Source organism: Lontra canadensis, unplaced genomic scaffold (genome assembly GCF_010015895.1).
Source record: "Lontra canadensis isolate GAN:19392208 unplaced genomic scaffold, GSC_riverotter_1.0 scaffold56, whole genome shotgun sequence".
Taxonomy (NCBI): Eukaryota; Metazoa; Chordata; class Mammalia; order Carnivora; family Mustelidae; genus Lontra; species Lontra canadensis.
In genome coordinates, this window is record NW_022631050.1 from 13,005,757 (window position 1) to 13,027,339 (window position 21,583).

Genomic DNA, 21,583 nt, shown 5'->3' on the forward strand with positions numbered 1-21,583 from the left:
TTTAAATGATTTCTGGCTTACACCATATGGGAATTAGAAGAATCTATAATTTGTACATGTTTAATATCATGGTAAAAAAAAATCCTGGAAACAGAATGTAATTATGTGTCAATTCCAGATTCCCAAAGAAAATTCAAATTCAATGGGAAGCACACATCACAGCATTATCCAAAGTTTAAGTTATTCAGGGTATTACATTGATTTGTAAGTTCAATTCTCCAAAACCCTTGTCGTTAAGATAATAACTTTATTTCAAATTTATTATAGTTATGTTTTCATTATAATTAGCCTTCTATTAATAACAGCACAATGTTGTGGTGTCTTGATTTATTTTTTTCTCTTGATTTTATATGTGCTAATATTTGTGCATGTGCATTTTCTACCACATTGCAACAAGCAAGCTTTGGTTCAATTTCTTTGTCCTACACAAAGGAAGATTTTTGAGTGCAGAATCTTAGTCACTAGGTCCTGGGTTGCCATTTTATTTTCCTCTCCTTGGGTGGATTTATTGGAAGGAAATGGGAAAAGTACGGGGGAGAAAGGGAAGGGATGAGAGAGGGACGAAGGGAAGAGTTCTCAGCTATGTTGAATCTTGATTCACGACTTTGCCTCCATTCATGGTTGGTGTTCCAGAACTTTTCCTTGAACGCCCTTGTTTTTCTCCAATTTCATGAAGTGATGGCTCTCTGTACATACAAACTGAAAAGAAAAATTACATCAATTACTTATTATAATTCTGGACATCAATTTAGCTTCAATAAACATCTTAAATTACAATATCCTTCATTCCCATCACTAGCTCCTCTCCCCAGTGTAAAAATGAGTTTTAACTTGATAACATATTTCGTGGATTAAAATGGTCCTCTTTCAGTTCTATCAGTCATAGCCTTTTAAGTCTTTCTGAAATGTGGACATAGAGAGGTTTCTGTTCTCTTACAGATAAGGCTTGAGTCTTATGCTAACCTATATAACAGGATTTTCATCTAGAGTTAGAGGAGACATTGTGAGTATAATATTAAAAGGATAGAAATAGATACCTCTTTCAGTCCTTGGTCTGCAATCTAGCTTGCATAGAAAAAAAAATTCTTATTGACATGCTCCTAATCTTTACTACATGAAATATGACATTGTTATATCAAACTGAAATATTTACCACCAATTTTCAGGGCATCTGACACAGGAAATGATAATAGAAGGGAGGACAGAGGAAAACAAACGAACAAAATGTCATTTTCCTGACTGTTCCAGGCTTGAATATGCAACTGTGTTGATTTTAGTTCACATCTATATACAACAGTTCCTTTCTCCTCTATTGTTTTGTCTGGCTCTAAAGCTCAGTCATCTTTGAATTTTCTTTTTCATCTTTGAATTTTCATGGCTATTGCTAGATTACTATAAAGAAAGAACAGTATGTTTCAACTCATAGTTACTCTTAAAAGATAAGATCTTCATTCCTTATATTGTTGTAAAATAAACAAATGTGTAAAAGTATATGAAATATTTCACTTAATCAGGAATTATTTGTATCCTTGACTTGGGAAAAAAATAGTTAAGTACCTCCATCTATGGAACCATCACTGCAGCTATAGTAATCTGCTATTTCTCATCAAATAACTTCCTCACTTGGGCTTTGTCCTGGTGCAGGAGACCTGAACATGCCTATGACCAAAGAGATGTCATGTGGTGGCGAAGAGCACCAGCCTGGGAGCCACACTACCTGGGTCAACATCCTCACTCAGCCACTCACTAACTGTCAACTTGGGCACACTCTCATAGCTAAAAAACTGAATTTTTATGAAGATTAAATGCCTGGCATATAGTAAGCATCCAAAGATGTTTAAGAAAATGAAGGAGGCAATCACTTCATGAGAATCTTGAATAACGGATTGCAAAGAACAAAGTGATAAGTTTTTTTTGGTTTTTTTTTTTTTGGTTTGTTTTTTGTTTTCTGGTTTTTTTGGTTAAAGGTATTCTAAATTCAAAACTAGCTTAAGAAAATTAAGATACAAGAAATATTCTCTTTAGACTAGTTTAGTGATGAAGAGATTTTTTTTTTTCCTCCAACATCTCAGTGGTTGAGCTTTTCAAATGTTAGTGCTTTCGAATCATTCAAGGATATTGTTAAAATGCAGATTCTGATGTGGAAGGTTTTTGTGCAGTGGAGAGTCTACATTTTTAATAAGCTCCCAGGTGATGCTGATGTTGGCAAATGGAACCACTCTTTGAGTGGTGCAAAATATACATACAAACTAAGTTTGCCAAGTATATTGTCCACAATTATTACACATATTTATTTATTTTTATTTTATTTCATTTTTTACGTATATGTTTTAAATGAGATGTTAAGGTATTTCAATTATTGCACTAAAGGTACACTTATCTCCAATATCCCAGAAGACCTTTGGCCTCCAATATCCCAGAAGACCTTTGGCCTCAATAGCAAAACTGTAGAGAGGAAATGAATTCAGAAAGAATTGATGCTGTAGTTTTCAGATGATGCCAGTAGATAATTTAAGTTTCTGCTTTCTTTTATGAAAGACAGAAGATGCTTATGGATGATCATAAGGAAATCTTGAAATTTCTCAAGTCTAATGTCTTTTCCCTATATTTCTATTATGGGCAAAGTGTCAAAAATCTCCAAAATTAAACCATACATTTACATGTATAAAATATAGCTATTTGTTTACAACTGGTAAGTGCACAAGGGAACTCAGAAGTAATTAAGTGATTCTATTAGAAAGCTATTCACGTGATACCATAAAACAGTTTTTCCTACTCTGACACCTAGTCAGCTGTGAAAACCAACACATCCCGAGGCCTGACTACAAACTGCTAGCAAATTATGTATATATATATGGTGCCTGGGTGGCTCAGTTGGTTAAGCATTTGACTCTTGATTTCAGCTCAGGTCACAATCACAGGGTCTTGGGATCAACACCCAAATTGGGCTCCCAACTGAGAGCTAAGAGTCTGCTTCAGATTCTCTCTCCCTTCTCCCTCTTTCCACCACCAGCTCATGTGTGCACTCTAAGTAAATAAATAAATAAATAAACACAATAAAATAAATAAATAATTAATAAATAAATGAACACAAATAAATAAATGACACAAGTATGGATATGATTTGAGGATATTAGGCTTAGTGAAATAAGCTAGACAGAAAAAGACAAATATTTTATGACTCCATTTATGCGGGATACCTAAAGTAGTCAAATTCATAGACACAGAAAGGAGAACAGTGGTTGCTCAGGGCTGGGGAAGGGAGAATGTTACCATGTGTGCAAGTACAATGTGAATGTACTTAATGGCACTGAAATGCATACTTACAATGGTTAAGATGTTAAACTTCATGTTGTGTGTCTTTTACACAGCATTATTAATAATGACACTTTTTAAAAAATCACAGACACACAAATACCGAGTGTAAGCTATAAACAAAGAAATGATTCTTAAAGCCTGAAATGTCTTATTTGGATGGGAAGAGCCAACAATTCCCTAATAGACAAAAATATTAGTCTTAGTACTAAAGTAAGATGGAGAGAACTGAGATATAACTGAGGGCGTAGAGAGTTGGTAAAAGGATAGGAAAATCTGATGAGAATAGCCTAGGAATGCACTGCCGAATACAATCCCCATTTTGCCTTTGTGATCACAGAGAACATTTAAAATGTGCTTAGTCCTATTTCAGATGTGCTGTTAAGTAGAAAACACTAAATTTTTTTTTAAAGATTTTATTTATTTGCTAGAGAGAGAGAGAGAGCACAAGTAGGCAGAGAGGTGGGCAGAGGCAGAGGGAGAAGCAGGCTCCCCGCTGAGCAAGGAGCCCGATGCAGGACTCTATCCCAGGACGCTGGGATCATGACCTGAGCCGAAGGCAGCTGCTTAACCAACTGAGCCACCCAGGCGTCCCCAAAACACTAAATTTAAAGACCACACAAAAAGAACAAATATCTCACTAGTAATATATTAACTGGTTACAATTAAATTGATAATATTTTGGATATTTTGGGCTGAGTAGATTATTAAACTTTATGTCACACGTTCATTTTTATTTTTTAAATGTGAATACCAGAATACTTTAAATTACATATGTACCTCATATGATATTTCTACTAGACAGTTCTGCCTTAGAAGAGTTTGTTGCTGTCTGGAAGAGAAATGTCCTGACTGGAGCTAAAGCTATAAATAACTGAATGAGGGGAGGACAGTGGAGAAAATCTTCTGACCCAAGGGGTCCTGACGCTCATAGGTAGACAAGGAAGATGAAGAGCATCTTGGATGCCTTTAGTAGGAGGGAACCAGTTCACAAAATATTTATTGGCCCTTTTGACTTGGCTTAACTAATGTTGTATCACTTTCATCCTAAAATGGACTTTCCCTGTTCTTTTCTCTCCTCCAATTTCAATTACTCTTTTGCAAACTAGTATCCAAAGCTGAATTGGTATAAGCATTGATTTGGTCATTGAGTCTATAAGCAGGTGCACATTTAACTTGTGCCAGGCACTCTGCTAGATTTCAAAGCAACTGAGAGAGATGACCACTTGATTCCTGCCCTCACGGAGCTCAAGGCTAAGAAGGAGAACACAGACATGCCCACCAATCACAGGGTGTTCAGAGCCAGAGTAGAGAGGTGAATGGAAATGAGTACAGAACAATAGCTCTTTAATGCTGGTTTAGCCTTGAAGGAGGCAGAGGATTTAGAGGGATGGACAGACTACCGAAAGAGTGAAGAAATGAAGTGCATGTTATATAAGAAAAACAGGGACTGGTTGAAGAATGGGGTAAATAGAGAAGTAGGGAGGAATAAGCCTGGCAAGGCTAACTCTTGTCAGACCTTCAGAGTTCCAAGCTGGAAGTTTTAAACCATGATCCTGATGTCTATCAGCCTCAATTTGATAAGGAATGAAGAGTTAAAAAATATGTCCATCAAGTACATAAGTGTATAGGGAAAATCTATTTATTCAATCTTGTTATTTAGAAAAATGTCTAACTATGTTTGCATGACAGGAATACAGCCAGTCATATTAGTCAGGAAGAATCAGTCAAACCGAATCTTACTGCACAGACCCTATAACAAATGGTTGGCAACATCTGAAACTTTCATGAGTTCTGATAGCTTGCAAACACAACTGTAATTTCTTAGACACAGACCTAGCTGAGGCACCATTATGTGTGAGATCTGCTGCTTATCTAATATACATAATATCTGATATATTCCAAGTACACTAATGTTGACTACAACTGAAAAGTGGGGTTCACTTGGTCAAGCTAACTAACATGCTGGGAAGAGTTATCCTTTTGCTTTGTGGGGAGCTTAAGGTAGCACTGCAGAAGACTGAACAAACAACAAATGATAAATCAAGAATTACTAATCCCCTATATGAGCAATGCATATATTTTACAGTAAGAATTAATCACAATTTTATACAGGTACTAGTACTAGACTGTGGAGTTCTGGTATTAATTTCCAATCATATAAGCAACTGTAGGAAACCTTTAAAAAGCATGTCTAGGAGACTGCGTAGGTTCTGAACACCAAATAATTATATAAATTCTACAGCTCCCAAATCGTGCTTCTCCAATCAGCCCCGTATTATGCAAGATTATGGTTTTCTCTTCCTGCTAATCAGGTCCTTATTAATAACCGCAATGACCTCTGATCTCTTAATTTGCATTATTTCAAAGTACAATGATTTTTAAGGTGGGGAAGATTTTCCACCACTTTCTATTACAATAAGCTATTATTTTATTAGGAATAGATTTATTTTGCTCTAGAAGGCTCTACATTAAAAAAAAAAAAAAGCCCTCTTTGTTCTTAAATATTTTCTTCCTGTGTCCTCTTATTATGCATTTGGCCCATTTCAGCTAGGACGGCAGTTTGATATCCTAGTTCTTTTGATGGGGAGCAGTTTCCAGACTGGCAATAAAGCCAAACAAACAAACAAAAAATCTAACTTCCTGTATTTCTTGTTCTCCCAGCTCCCCAATCACCTTTCTCAGCAACTCAGAATCCATGCCATTGCCCATTTAACAAATGGAAACAAGTTCTCTGATTTAGGCAACTTTTGATGTTACAATCTCATGTATATCTCATGTGATAAGACAATCACATTTCTCATGTGAGACCCTGGGATCTACTCAAGTGATACAGATTTCATTTTCAGTGGACATGATATATTGGCTACCACTTGGCATGGAACTGATTTCCAATTGTGTTTCTTTCTGATTTCACTTTACACTATTTTCCCAACAAACTTTCAGTATCTAAGTATCAAGAATGTTCAGTGACCTGATGATATAATGCCTGATTAGCAACATTGTTACTCTTTCATCTGACACTTCTGGGTGGTTCTTGATCACATCCCTTGCCTTCTTTGCTCTTTAAAGCACGAAAAAAAAAAAATACTTGCTCTTTTTTAATCCCACAGGATGTTTTTGAGATAAATATCATTATTCCTCTAACATGTGTGGTTGGTATCATAATGGTTTTGGGTAAGTGGTAAAAGAAAACAATGTTCTGAAAAGGGAAGCATTTCTGTTTGGTTCTTTAGTACTCTTTCTTCAAAGCAGTTTTCTATTTTCCCTGTATTTTGACATATGTTTCAATTTATTTCTCTTCTTCCCCTTTTCACCACCCTATCCCCTTCTCTTCTTCTTCTGGATGTTTCTTTATTCATGTTTTGACTTTTCTTGATCCATAGTACATTGGAACAGAAGGATTAAATGCAGCTTTCAGAGTAAAAATGAGGTAGAGAGATTTGATAAAAGAATATTCTTCCTCATGTGCAGACACAAGGACATATAAGTTTCCAATAATGTAGCCAACATTGTGTTTTACTTTGAGACCTAGCAAGAAATCCCCAGTTCAACTTTAATGTCAGCAGAACACACCTGTATGACAGACACTAGTCACATTGTGACTTGGCATAGCGAAGGCTGTCATTTTCATGGCCACCTGAGATGCATTGGCTCTATTTCCATAGAAAGCTTTGAAGTTCTGATATCACAAATAAAATGCTACCTTGGTCGTAACAAGTCCACGAGTCATCAACTTTAGAATAATATATTGTACTGGTTTTATTTATTTTTGGCTTTATTTTTAAATACAAGATGGTGTTGTTAGAAAAGAGAGAGATTTCATATCTGTATCACTGAGCATCAAAATCTTGTCAAAAAGAAAACACATCTTTTCTTTGTAAAATTAGGCATAGGTCTTCCCAGGACAGGCTTTTCCAGCTACTATCTTTCTATTCTATTCTTTTTGCTGGTACCTTTGGTGCCTATGCAGTTACCAGATGATGCCAATATTTTTTGCTACTTTATTAGCTCAGAATCCTTGTTTGCAACTTTGAGCATTCAATAATCACATTTATTTTCATTACAAATTTCTCTTGGAAAACAAACCAAAATAATGCCTTTCTTAAAAGTATGGGGGAAAAAAGCAGAATCTCAGAATGCATTATTATTTATAAGTCAGACAAGTGTAATAAATCAGGTGTAGCTACCATCCAGTGCATACTCACCTCCTAAGTAGTCAGTGTCCTCATAATCACAGCTAATGTTCATTGAGCACTTACTATACACCTGTACGTTAGATACACTATGGTTATTTTAATGATCCAAAAGATAGATCGTTTTATTGGTCCTTTTTGCAACTAAGGAAACTGAAGAACAAAAAGGGTAGTTTGTCAGAAGTAATGCAGGGCACTACAGGGCACAGTCAACATTAAAATTCATGTGTGATTAACTCCAGGGTTCCTGCTCTAAGCGCACAGTCAAATAATTTAACGTGTCTGGAAAAACAAACAACGTGAAACTTTGTTGACTGGTCTCCAGTCGAAATCTTGATCCCACACCTCATGGGGTCCTCAGCACTTCCTGGAACCCTCCTACATTTCTCTTGCCAATTCCCTTTCCCATTTTTCCTAAGTGGAAGAATACCTTCTCCTTCCTCCTCAAAACCTCCTCAGACTCAGGTTATAGGCCTGTCCTCTTGTTTTGTCTTATCTTTCTCTCCTCCCTCTCCCCTCTCCTTCCTGTTTTCCTATTTTCTTTTCTTTTCTTTCTTTCTTTCTTTTCTTTCTTTTTTTAATCAGTAAACCACCTTGCTTCATATTTCGCTTAGAAAAGAGCAGTGGAAGAGCAAGTTTTCATATTTCCCCCATGAAAATAACCCACCTGCGTACAACTGCTCACACATGTTCTGGTGCTTGAACTCTTCCTGTGCCTGCCCCAATCTTGCCCTCCACTTGCCACTTCCATGCATGATCTCACGCCCTTTGGTCAGTGTCATTCGGTGACCAGCTCTCCTGCAATGCCAAATTTTACTTCTCTCCAGTTGTTCCCATCAATCTATAAATATCTTGTAATAGCTTTAAACAAAGAAGGAAACAAATTCCACTATGTAACTACCATGCTTCTCTCCAGCTAACTTCCCATTTCTCTACTCCTCTTTCATAATAGAACTACTCAAAAATGTGATTTCATATTACTTTCTTCTTTTTTTTTTTTTTTACCTCCCGTAATAACTTGAACTCACTCCAATTAGCCTTATTCCCTGCTACACCACTGAGATCACTCTTGTCAAGTCACTATTGCCTGTGTGTTAACAGACCCAATGGTCAATCCTCCAGTGGCTTATTGGATCCCCTGGCAGTCTTTAATAGAGTTAACAGCTCTGGTCATACTTTTACCTCTTTCTAACTATATGCACCTGGGTGAGTTATTCAACCTCTCTTAAACTCAGTTTCCTCATGCTTAAAATTGGGATAATAATCTTAAGCTGCATATCTCCAAAGTGTTAGTAACTATCAAATGATACTCTGGCAAGGGAAATACATTAATAGCAACAAGCCACACAAATGACTTATAAAGCAATACCGTTGCTACAAATCATTACTTCTATTACTGTCAGATTTCTGCAAATCATTTAAAAAGTGAATGTTCTTATAATTAGGGGAGAACTAGGTGTACATCTTTGTCAGTGTTTCTCTGTAAGGGACATTGGAAACCTGAGTGGAGGGCAACTGTAGTAGTTGCTGACAAATTCTGTTTTCAAGATGGAGGCAATCGAACTCCAATTTCTGATAAAGTTCACAAATGGCACTCTATAAAGAATCCCCATCCTACATCAGTTTCCATCAAAGAAGAATGAAATATAACTAATCTTTTTATTACTACCAATTTAATTGAATTTTCCTTGGCTCTCTGTAATTTCTAAAAGGTGGAAAGGTTAGATTGCTCTGTTAGTTAATGAACCATTAAATATATTTAATTGTCTTAATCACAGATCATGGAAGGGTGTGAGCAACTAACATGAAGCAATTTCACTCCTTAATTAATGTCACATACAATCCCTTTGGAACTGTAGAAGAATTTTAAGTGCTGGTTCAAAAGCAATGTATTGCCAAAGGAATGCACCTGGTATGCTGTAAATATTTATTATAAAGAGTTAAGAGACACTGTGAACACAGAGATCTATATCTTCATTTAGAAGGAGATCAGAAGCAATATTTGTGTGCAGGAGAGAGAGAGATATGGAAGAAGAATGTGGCAGGGAGAAGTAAGAGGGTTTTATTAAAGACTAAATTCAAAGCCAGGAAAATGCTGCTTTGAATGAATTGCACTGGTTTGGGAGGAAAAGGTGTCACAGGCTGGCAGAGATCCAAAACTTAAAAGATGGAGAGAGAGAGAGAGAGAGAGAGAGAATTGCAGCTATTTTCTTTTTTTTCTCTTTCTCTTTTTCTTTTTTTTTTTTCTTTAATTAATTTATCTGACAGATCACAAGTAGGCAGAGAGGAAGGCAGGGAGAGAGGAAGGGAAGCAGGCTCCCTGCTGAGCAGAGAACCCACCGTGGGGCTCGATCCCAGGACCTAGGATCATGACCTGAAGGGAAGGCAGAGGCTTTAACCCACTGAGCCACCCAGGAGCCCCAGCTATTTTCTATAATAAAAACAATCAGGGGCATTGGTGGTAGGTATTTTGTTGCTCTGTTTTGTCTTTTAGTTTGGTTGAGTTCTAGGAGACAAGTTTTCTTTGTAGTCAATTGAAATAAAATATCAAAATATCAAAATCAATTTGCCATTAGTATCCTCCCAATTAGAGCTCTAAACCATTAGGAGTACTGATTTATTCAGTTCTTTGATATCTCGTTGTATAGCTTTTTAAGATATTATTTTCCCTCCAAATTTCGATTTTCATTGTCTCTAATCCCTTAGTGAACACCACACCTCACAGCATTTCTCCAGTACATAAACCAATAACACAATGTCCAGTTTCCAAGGGAAAATGAAAAATGTACTACAGATTGATCTGACAGATTTGGGATATCCAGCTTCCTTACAATGTCTTATCTTCATATTATTCCAATGAAACAGATGGCATTTATAATCAACTTCATCTTCAGAGATTACTGAAGTTGAAGAGGGTAAATTATTTTATCAAAATTACTTAGCAAATCATTGGCAAAATGTTTATCAGAAGAACTAGACATTTGTTTACCCTTGATTAATTGTATTAGGTTACTTCTTCTCAATGTCAATTTAGTGCAATAATTGGTGTTAGCTCTAACTTACTCCATATAATAATTAAACTCAGCACTAGAATACAGCCATCTTAATAGCAGTAGGAAATGGCAAAATGTAACATGTTTTATATATGCAATTCCATGGTATCAGAGCAACAATTTACCAAGGTTAGATTAGGCTTAGTCCAATATATTGATCACAATAATCTGAATAAGTTTAAACAATTATCTATGGCCAGACTTGATCAAAATGAGACTACAATCACCAAATTCAGTTTAGAACACTAAGTCTTGATCCTGGTTGCCATTGTAATCACTTGGACAATAGAACCAGACCACTCTGGAGATCTGAGAATTTGTAGCTCCAGATGGTTGGGATACTGATGTTTGAGAAACACTGCTCTACGTTATACTTGTGGCACTTAAATCAGATTCTATTAGCTTAAGTCAACAGCTACAGCAGGAAAAATGGATAATTTATACCTCCGTGTGTGTGTGTGTGTGTGTGTGTGTGTGTGTGTGTGTGTCTTGTCTCCCAGCTGGAAAATATATTAGTGGAAATAGCAAATGTCCCTTTATTTAGAGTTTAATATTTCTGTAACAATGACTCTCAATTGATATTTACTAATTTTACTATAGAAACATATTTCTCCCTCAAGGATTAAGTTTTTGAAGCTTAACTCTTTGGAAAGTGCACATATTCTTTTCAGAAGGAAGGAACAAGATTCTGAAGACCCAACCACCTGCAGGAGCTGAGTAATGAGCTTCTTGGAGGAGGGAGAAGAAAAGGAGGAGACTGTATCTTGTTCTTTGTCAAAGACTATTTGGCTGTTGTATCTAAAGCTAAAAGGGGAGGTTATCACCAAGACAATTTAAATCTGGGGGAGTTACTTATCTGTGGTGTGAACAATGCTCTGAAAGGGCAAAACTGGGAATCATGAAGCCTGTGCTGTTGTCTTAAATTCCAGGGAAGGGGATCCATGTAAGTAAAGGTTGACATGCAAGTGCACATAGTAATGGGTTTAAATATCAAGTCCATCCATCTGTCTGAAGAGATGCCCTTGCAACCCTTCATTAACACCACCTGTGTTCTAAACCCAGGATGGAAAGTGAGACTGTGATAGGAAAGGGGCTGGTAGATAATTATTATCATATAATCAGTACAGGACTTAAAGATCCTGGGAGAGTTTAATTTGGGGAATCCTGACATTCAAAATGATACAATCATCAGAATTGGGGAAAAGTCAGAGCTATTTGAAAAATAAAACAAACCTTCTCTGGCTTTTTCTCTGTAAGAGGTCTATTTCCTTCCCAAGGAGGGGGACATTTACAGTCCACAGTCAGTACTGGACTCTGTTGGTAACTGTACAGTGGTGGGTTTAAAGGTTTATAAAAATTCTTTAAAAACTAAAGATAACTGGAGCGCCTGGGAGGCTCAGCCATTAAGCATCTGCCTAGGGTTCAGGTCATGATCCCAAGGTCCTGGGATTGAGCCCCACATTGGGTTCTCTACTTGGCAGGAAGTCTGCTTCTCTCTCTCCCACTCCCCCTGCTTGTGTTCCCTCTCTTGTTATCTTTCTCTCTGTCAATAGATAAATAAAATCTTTAAAAAAAATTTTAAAGTAAATAAAAACTAAAAATAACTGACAGCTTTTCCAGTTAACCAGCAATATGGCCAACCTCTTATAAAGCTGTCATTTTCTTTCTTTTCTGAAAGTGTCTTCTAGTTATGTGCTTTAATTGTCCTATGGAAAAAAATATTTCCGAAATATTTGTTTACAATGAATTATGGCTAGAATGTCTTTCATCCTACTCCTTCTAAAAAAAAAGTTACAAATCACCCATTATGGGAATAGCTCATAAAACTGTACTTTATTCATTCAATAATTTAATAAAGGAAATGTGTTTAGAAACATTTTATTTATAAATCCTAAGCTAGGCTCCATGAAGAAACATGGTTTTACAATAAAGTGCTTATAAAGAATGCACAGAATGTCATTGTCAAAGAACTTTAGGAATCATCTCTAATTCTTTCTTTTGCAGAGTAGGAAATGAAGCCTGTAACATTCATCAAAAAAGAAGCGATGTATTCTTAACCCTTTGTCCCCTAGTTTTAACATGGCATTCCCATAAGTATCTTATCTGATTATCTACCACTACGAATTTATCTTGTCATATCACATATACCTATCTCCATTTTGAATGGTTTAGAGCTAGCTTCTACTCAAGTTGTTTCATGATATAACACTTCTGCTGTAGGTGAAGCACTTCTGCTTCACTTACATTTCTAATTATTAGCATATCCACAGACTTACTGCATATTAAAGGGCAATATAGTGTAGGGGGTAGGTGTATAGGCTCCAGCAGTAGGCTTCCTAGACTGCAATCCCAGTTCTGTATTTATCTAGCCCCGTGATTGGCCAGGGCATACTTACTTATACTTAATTACTTTAAATATTGGTCTCTTCATCTACACGATGAAGGGTAATAACATAAGGCTGTTGTGAACTTTAATGAAGGTGACATATGTACTCTGCCTAGTAAATGGTGAACTGTATATAGGTGCAGTAAGGTTAGTAATAGTAGTAATAGAAGTGGTAGCACAAATAGTTTGGGGGTCCCAGTGAGGAGAGAGAAATCCTCACTGCATAGTAGAATAATGCCTAACAAAACCTCAAGTTCACGTATCTTTGATATTAATGGTAATTATAAAATTACATCATTTGATAACATAAAGCATAGCTGCATGGAAAATCACCAGGAATTTTTTCATATTTTTGCATTATAATAATGATATCAAAGTAAAAAGATGTGGGAGAACTGAGGAATTTCATGGGTCTGTTATAATATAAGAACATGAAGGTCTCCATGTGTCTGCAAAGGCTTTTATTTCTAAGGAGCAAGGAAGTATACTGTAGATTTAAAAAGAAGAGAAGCATATAGGAGACATTTATTCAAAAGTATTTGCTAGGGTCTTATGCTATGTTGAGGTTACATTTCAGACTTCAGACTGTAAGCAATTTCACTTGTCTTCACAGAGATTAAGCACGTGCTTGCTTGAGTCAGAATGCCTTGGCTTGGATTCTGCCTCTGCCACTTATAAGCTGCTTGATATGGTACAAATTACTCAATGTCTCTGAGCTTCATTTTCCACGTTTGTCAAATGGGGATAATATTAGAATCCACTTCACAGAAATGGAATGAAAAATAAAAGGGGATAACTGAGACATGTTTAGCACAATACCTGCACAGAGTAAGCATTTATAGAACTGTTAGCTAATTTGTTCAAAAAAATGAACCTTGCTCTCTAAGACAAAAGGCAAAGACATTTCTAGGGAATTAAAGGATTTTGTTCTGAAACAACTGCAAACTAGTTTTTATTTTTGGAAGTGATTCTTATCATATTCCATATAGTCCAACACCTAAGCTTTCATTCCAACGATCTAAAGAGACAAAGGGCCTTGGATACAAATCCAAGTATTCACGAATCTGATTTAGAATGGACTCTTCCCCCCCCCACCCAAAACAAAAGGAAAACCATCCAAAAACATCAGTAAATAAAAAAAAATAAAAACAAAATAATGAACCAAAAACTATCAATCAGAAAATTGAATAGAATAGGAAATCAGGGCTATTCTAAAGTTAAGATGATGGCACGTTGAAGCAGAGGCTCTTACTCTTCCAGTCCCATTCTGCTATTCTATCAGAATAACTGAACATTTATTCGGCATGTAGCCATCCAGAAGACGTAGTACATGCTTAGGCTTCCCTGCACCTACGTGAGACCATCTAACTGGGTTGCAGTCAGTGAGATCTAAGCATCATATGGCAGGTAATGGGGACCTTCTTGAAGAGAACAGTGGCACAGGGTTTTGCTCTGCCTTTCTCATCCTTTCTTCTTCTCTCTGGCTGGCATGAGGACGTGGATGGCAGGTTTCTTGATCTGGTTGGTGACTAAGCTGCTCTTAACATGGGTTTTGTATTGTACATAGCCAAATCTAATTCTAAGCCAAAAAGTAAGCAATTAGGAATGTCTAGTGGTCTCTTCCTACATTTGTACTGAAATACAGCAATACATATAGAATTTAGGCAGCTCTGGGACTAGGAATGTAGTCATTGAATCCATTACCCTTGGAAATGGGTACATGGTCATACAGTCTCAAGAAGCCTGACTAGCCAAGGTGCAGACAGCAGTCATGATTAGGAGGGTAAGTTATAGGTGTGTTTTTTCTTTTCTTTTGGGGGGAGGGTTGTCAGTATGAAAAGCATTTCCATAAAAAAAGCAAGTAACACACGTGGATTTTTCCTTTCCTTTACACTTTCCTGGGTTTTCCAAAAATTGTTAATGAGCATGTGCTACTTTTGTTTCAACAACAAAAACCTATTTAAATGCACAAATAGAAATGATGCAAGAGGGGGTTGGGTCGGGGAATGGGTGAAATAGATAAAGGGTATTAAGAGTGCATTTATCCTGATGGGACTGAGAAATGTTTAGAATTACTGAATCATTGTATTGCACAGCCAAAATGAATATAACATGTATGTTACATACATGTATAACAAATATGTTAATTATGTTCCATAAAAAATGATGCAAAAGTTTTAATAGTTTATTCACACTGCACCTGGAGTGTTTTGGGCTGCTTGATCTCTACCTCTCACCTCTAATGGTCTGAACCTGGCCTAGTATTGAAATTACATTTAAATAATCAGCTTTTCAATATCTTTTTTTTTTAAATATAAGTTTATTTTTATTCATATTCACAAAAAATCACTCTTTTGGTATACAGTTTGATGAGTTTTAGCTTTTCAAGATCTTTTATTGGGGGGAGGTAATCGCTCTTTCCCTAAATCCCAATATCCTTTCTGGCAACATGTAATACATCACTTTTTACATTTTACTGTTGCCACTAATACACATATCTCATATCTCCAAGAATATTATGAGGTTATCTGGAGCATATATAATTCTTCTTTGTCTTCATACTTATCTATTCATTTGTTCATTCATGTGTTCACTCAACTGACAACAGATTATTAAATATTTCTCTATGATACATAAGATATTATACAAGCAACAAGGGCATATGAGGGAAAAAATAAAACTTGTTCTACATATTCAAAAAATGATCAAACTATGGATAAGAGAAGACAGTGTGGCAAGTAGGTAAATTTAATACAATGTGATCAGTTCTAGGGGAGAGGATTGTATACAATGATAAAGTGACAGAACATTTAATTCTACGTGAAGAGAATCAGGCCCCCACAGAAGGAGTGACTCTTGGATTCATTCTTTACGAAGACTCACAGGCATCTTCAGGCACGTGAGTGGATGGACATTGTGGGGAGAGGAGGGCCAAAGAATTACACGTCCCCCCAGATTGTGAAAATAGATTACAAGCAGCACAGTTCTGCTTTGTGGGGTTGAAAGCACAGGGTCTGAGGGGAGTTTTGAGAGGGAGTTTTGAGAAGGAGCTTCAAATGTCCCATTTCCCCCCACTGCTTCTACCACAGTGTTGACTGAATAAACCTTTGTTCACTATTACAGCCATAAGTATGGTCCAGCAGGCGCTATGTTGCTACACTAGTTGACCTGACCATGCCTTATAGATATTTAGGGGACAGAAAGCCTGGCTATGTTACAGAACTGTAATATGCTGCCTCAATCTCCTCATTTCCACAGACAAGGAGGCTGAGCTAATGTTTTAAGTGATTATAATGTGACTTTCAGAAACAAAGGTTATCAGTAAATGTCTAGGTTATTGCTATTTTCTTAGCCAGTGTTAAAAAGCTTGACTGAATATAGCAAAAGTGGTTACCCTAATGGTATATTCTCATCGTCCATAAGGAACAAGTCACTCAAACTGGGTTTCCTTAGCATAAAATTATTTATTTCACTGGTCAATTTGAAATAAGTGAACATGATCATGAGAGGGGAGGTTATAGGCTAGATTGAGAACAATAAAATTGAATACTGTAAATATTTATTGATCACAGTAAATAGTATACTATTTTCTTTCCTTAGAAAATACAAAGAAAAATTAATACCCCATATTGTTAGATTTGTTCACAGAGATGTAGAAGCATATCTCTAAAGGCTTTTTGCAAACTGTAAAGCACTATAATAACATGATTGGCTTTTCAAGAGTGTAGCTTGAGGAATTAAATGATTGCATTCAACAGAAAAGGAAATCACACTCCAAATGGCAACTAGCACTATTTTTCTACTTGCAGGAATTTTCTAGCTTCTATTTCAAGCACTGTTTTAATAAGTGCCAAGTATTTATAATAGTTTTTTTTTTCTTTTTTTAAGGAAGAGGTACTACTGTGTTTTCTGAAACTTTGTTTTAATCTGCTGCATTCTAAGTAAACTCCACTGAGCAAGGGACAAGGAGCAAAACTGGCATCAACACACAGGAATCAGAGTCTAAAAAGAAGAGAAGTTCATTTCATACCTTCAATAGGTTTTGGTACAAAATGTGATGAGGGCTTGGTTTTCTTCACTCTGTTTCCCTTCATAATTTGACCTTCTTTATTGAGTCCCAGAAACCATGCTCGGCCTGATTCTTGCTGACGGTACAGTGTGGAAGAATAAATCACATAGTAGTTTTCAAATACAGATTCCTTGAATTTGCATTCTGGAGTGAAAACATCCTGCAGAGGAAAAGAAGATACAAAAGAGAGAAAGGTTTTAAAAGTGAACTTGCAAATTTTTAATGCAATGAACTTGAAATATAGGTCCTGTATTAAGAACAAACCAAAGGCAATTGCACATCATTTCTAGTGGCACTCAGTTATAAAGTTTCATCACACAAAATCAAGAAGCAAGATTTCCCTTCTAAACAACCTTTACTTCACAGAACACAGCCACAGAATTGAATCACTCATTGGACTAACATCATTCAAGGCTGTGCCCCGGTTTGGTCCCAGTAAAATATTTTGTAAATTTAAGAGATAGACTACTGAACATTTTAGAGGCCCTTACCATGTACAATGTATCCCTGGGAACCAAAATCAAATACAACCACACACAGGCTCGCAGATGTTTCTGAAGGGACTACCTTATATGTACACAAATCTATTATGCAGTCAAAATTTGTTCCATAAAATCACAGGTGTATTACCCTTTTGCTTAATGTCAGTAACTTTTCATTTAATCTCTTTGTAAAATTTTTTAAACTTGATAATCAAAATTCAGGCAACATACCAGGGATAACTGTAGAAAAAATATTACTACTACATTGTGTGATCTTCAATAAAACATAGAATAAGAGTTTTAATTCAAGAAGGAAACTTAATTCCTTCCACCTCACCACTGGATAAGTAAGACAACTAAATGGTTATCTGATGAATTCAAAGTTACACACACACACACACACACACACACACACACACACACATTCCTGCATCAATGCCAGAACTCACATTTCATGCTTCACAGTCACTGCCTCTCAAGATCACCTTTTCTGCCTAAGTCTTGTTTAGTGACTTACAATGAGATTTTATAATCAATACAATGAAATCAAATTCTAACATGTCAAATGGACAAAGTATACTTCACATAATGAAGAAATTCCTTCCCTTCTAAGATAGGCAGAAGAAAAACAAATGTGATAGCATCTTCTTCAACTACATGTAAATAAGAATCCTATAAGAGAAACACATTCACAATCGTCACTGCTGTCTTTGCCATGTACTTGAAAAATCTCTCCCTTGTAACCTTTGAAGTGTAAGGGCCCAGTGGTTTAATGCAGTTACACCTGCAGTTAAGTTACTGAAGAATATGCTGGACTAACACTGGGTTAAAACATGTCCTGCTAGGAGATACAGACTAGTCCCCTGGATTCATCTGCAGACAGCTACAGTGATGCATCGATGGATGTTGGTGAAGGCCGTCAGTGATAAAAAGACACTGCTTAAGAGACTCCCTTGACTTTTTTTTTTTTTAATTATTTAACAGACAGAGATCACAAGTAGGCAAAGAGGTAGGCAGAGAGGAGGAAGCCGACTCCCTGCTGAGCAGAGAGCCCGATGTGGGGCTTGATCCCAGGATTCTGGGATCATGACCTGAGCCGAAGGCAGAGGCTTTAACCCACTGAGCCACCCAGGCACCCCAGGACTTTTATAATTTTTTATAACTTTTAGGACAAAGTTTAATCATTGCCATGTAGAGGAAACAAAGTGATTCAATTCAATTTATAGGATAATTTGAAGCTCTGGTTTTCTTCCAGGACTGGGTTAAAAGACAGAAAATGCTAAAATTTACTATAGATTTTACTAGCTATATATTTTTTACTATTTATTTACTAGTATATAACTAGTAAATATATATATATTTACTAGTTAGTAAATATTACATACATATATATATATATATATATATATATGTATAAAACAGACTAATCAAAATAATTTCACAGCTTTTGTTTCTAGGTCTAGCTCAGTACTAGTCAGCCCCAGATACTAAGAGACTCTTGAAAGTTCCATGAATAAATGAAACATAAGAAAATAAATATATGGGACATGGAATTGTGTACAGATCTCATGATATATTGACACAACTTATTTATTTAGAAATATACTTCACAGACATGAAAACTTAGAGATAGATTCAAATCTGCTTAGTGATGGCTCAGTTTGGTGATTTTATTTAATGGAGTAACTGAAGATAGCTCCTGGGGGGGCTCAGTCCCTAAAGTGTCAGACTCTTGATTTGGGCTCAGGTGATGATCTCAGGTGGTGAGACGGAGTCCCACATCCAGCTCCAGCTCGGAGCCTGCTTACAAGTCTCTCTCCATCTAGTCCCTCCACATGCATGTGCATGCCTGCACCCTCTCTCATTCTCTCTCTCTGAAACCAAACAAAACCAAAGTAATTAAAGCCATGATACTGACATAACTGCTCTGAGAGTCATAGGAAGTTACAGGGAGATCCAGGCATTGGGCTAGACCATGAGCTCCTGGCTGTTGGTTCAATACTTTTTGCAATGGCACACATTGATTTCTACTGCATAACCAAACCTGCATTTCATGCCAAGCTGCCAATTTAAGACTAGCTGTCATAAAACCCATATTCACCAAAGATAATTACTACACCGTCTTCTATATATTAGAAAAAATAACACTTTTGTTTAGTAAATAAGGTTTCTTGAGTTCATTATTTACTAAATAAAAGTGTTATTTCTGTTTTGCTAATAATGCGTTTTTGTTTTGATAATAATGAACAAGTTTCACAATTGTTTAAAGTCTACTCTTGAAACAGCAAAAATGCAGGATATAAGGCAGGGACATGAGCCTGGAATACATTAGGCAGGGATTGGGACTCGAACTTCTTAGCTGGCAAGGTGGACCCCAGACAGAGCACCCAGGTCCTAATCGGACATGAAAAGTCAAGTGAAGTATCCCATTTAACATCATTCCAAAGGGGTTATGCAGAGTCAGAATTCAGAAATGAGTCAACTAACACTTGGGCAGGGCAAAACATTTCAAGTGGAAAAAATGTCAGAAGCTAAGTGCACAGACAACCTTCTAGAAATGGTGAGAAAAGCTTATGAACACTGAGCAAACCTGGATAATCACTCTAAGTGGAACATTTACATTACTTACATAGTTTCAGTATAATATGAAGATGGATATCAAAGAATTTACAATATAGTTGCTATTGCTCTCTTTTTGCGTAATGAGAAATGAAATGTCCTAGACTTAGAATAAGAAAATCAGTTTTGCTTCTGGATCCATACCTACTAGCCATGGGACCTTCAGTGAGTGATTAAACTTTGAATTTCACATTTGCAACTATAAATTGAGTTATTTTAAGGAAAGTAAAATGAAGAACATGGAAGCATGCTGTAAACTTTCAGAATTTACAAAACTCCAACTCATTATTCTTCTTAAGTTTTCACTTATAGCAAGAAAAATGCAATCAATCATGTAACTAGAAATTAAATCTGTTTTTGTCATAGAAGTTTCTATCTGTTCCAGCATGCAGAACCCTATGCTATAAGTTTTATCCTACATAAATTATTCCCACTGTAGCTAAAACAAATTACACAGACACACATACTTTAAAAAAATATTAAAGCTTTCGGCAAACATCTGGACAATCACATATATTCAGAAAAGGATCTGAAGTTAAAAAAAAATTGTGTTCGGAATGACAATAAATCTAGTGTGTAATGGAGACAAGCAGGCTTGGAGCCAAAGGTGATAAAATACTAGACTACCTAAATCCAGTGCATATAATGAAAGCTTAAGAGTAAATAACAGGTGGAATCAGGAGGATTTTTTTCTATTTTTGAAAGACTAACCAGTAGCCATATTGCATCTTATGGATTGTGTTTATATTACGCCAAGAAATCAGTTCATTGTAGGTACAGAGCAACACTTGTAGAAATATTTGTTGATGAAACAAACATCTCCACATACACATCATGTACGTAGGTTTGTAAAATGCTGCTTACTCTTCACACTTATTACTCCAGAAACTTTCCAAATCTTAAAAAAAAAAAGTTAAAAATAAATCTTTCCAAATGTTAAGTTTATGCAGCTTGAGTTGACCTGAATTTCAGTGAAATATGAACAAGACCTTTAATAGGGTTCCAAAATTACTTTTGAGAACTCACTTCCTTAGCAGCATTTTTAATGAAAAACAACACTTTTTTTTTGGTCTAGCATTGTACAAGTCATTATGTGACCAGTTCTTTTTCACGTTCCAAATACCTTCTCAATCTGCCTTGTGCTAGGAAGATAACAACACCCACCCATTTCCATCCAGATGATAAGGAAAATTGGAATATCTCTTAAGCTCAGGGCAACCACTCAGGATCCCTTCCAGTCTCACCCCATTTCCTCTGATTCTTATCTACTCTCTGTATGGTTCCTCCCTCTGATTCCCAACCTCATAATTCCATACTCTACTTTGATCTCTCTCCGCTATGCAGTTCCTTCCTTACTCTTCTCTCTGCATTGATATCCTGCACAGGTTCTGGTTTCTCCCTTCCAGTCTTGTGTCTGCCATTATCCAGAATGAGACCCTTCCTCCTCAGCCGCCTGTAACTAT

At 36.3% G+C, this 21,583-nt stretch overlaps 1 protein-coding gene across 1 annotated transcript in view; it reads right to left on the bottom strand.

Annotated features, from left to right (window-relative positions):
• Positions 1 to 225: 225 nt before the first annotated feature.
• The window catches only part of FGF12 (fibroblast growth factor 12), a 262,514-nt gene continuing 241,156 nt past the window's right edge, over positions 226 to 21,583 (bottom strand). Inside the window, exons 4-5 of the mRNA XM_032875651.1 lie at positions 16,981 to 17,179; positions 226 to 699 (exon numbers count right to left, since the gene is read on the bottom strand). Of these exons, the coding sequence (XP_032731542.1) occupies positions 581 to 699; positions 16,981 to 17,179 (318 nt within the window). The 3' untranslated portion in view covers positions 226 to 580. The remainder of the gene's footprint in view (positions 700 to 16,980; positions 17,180 to 21,583) is intronic.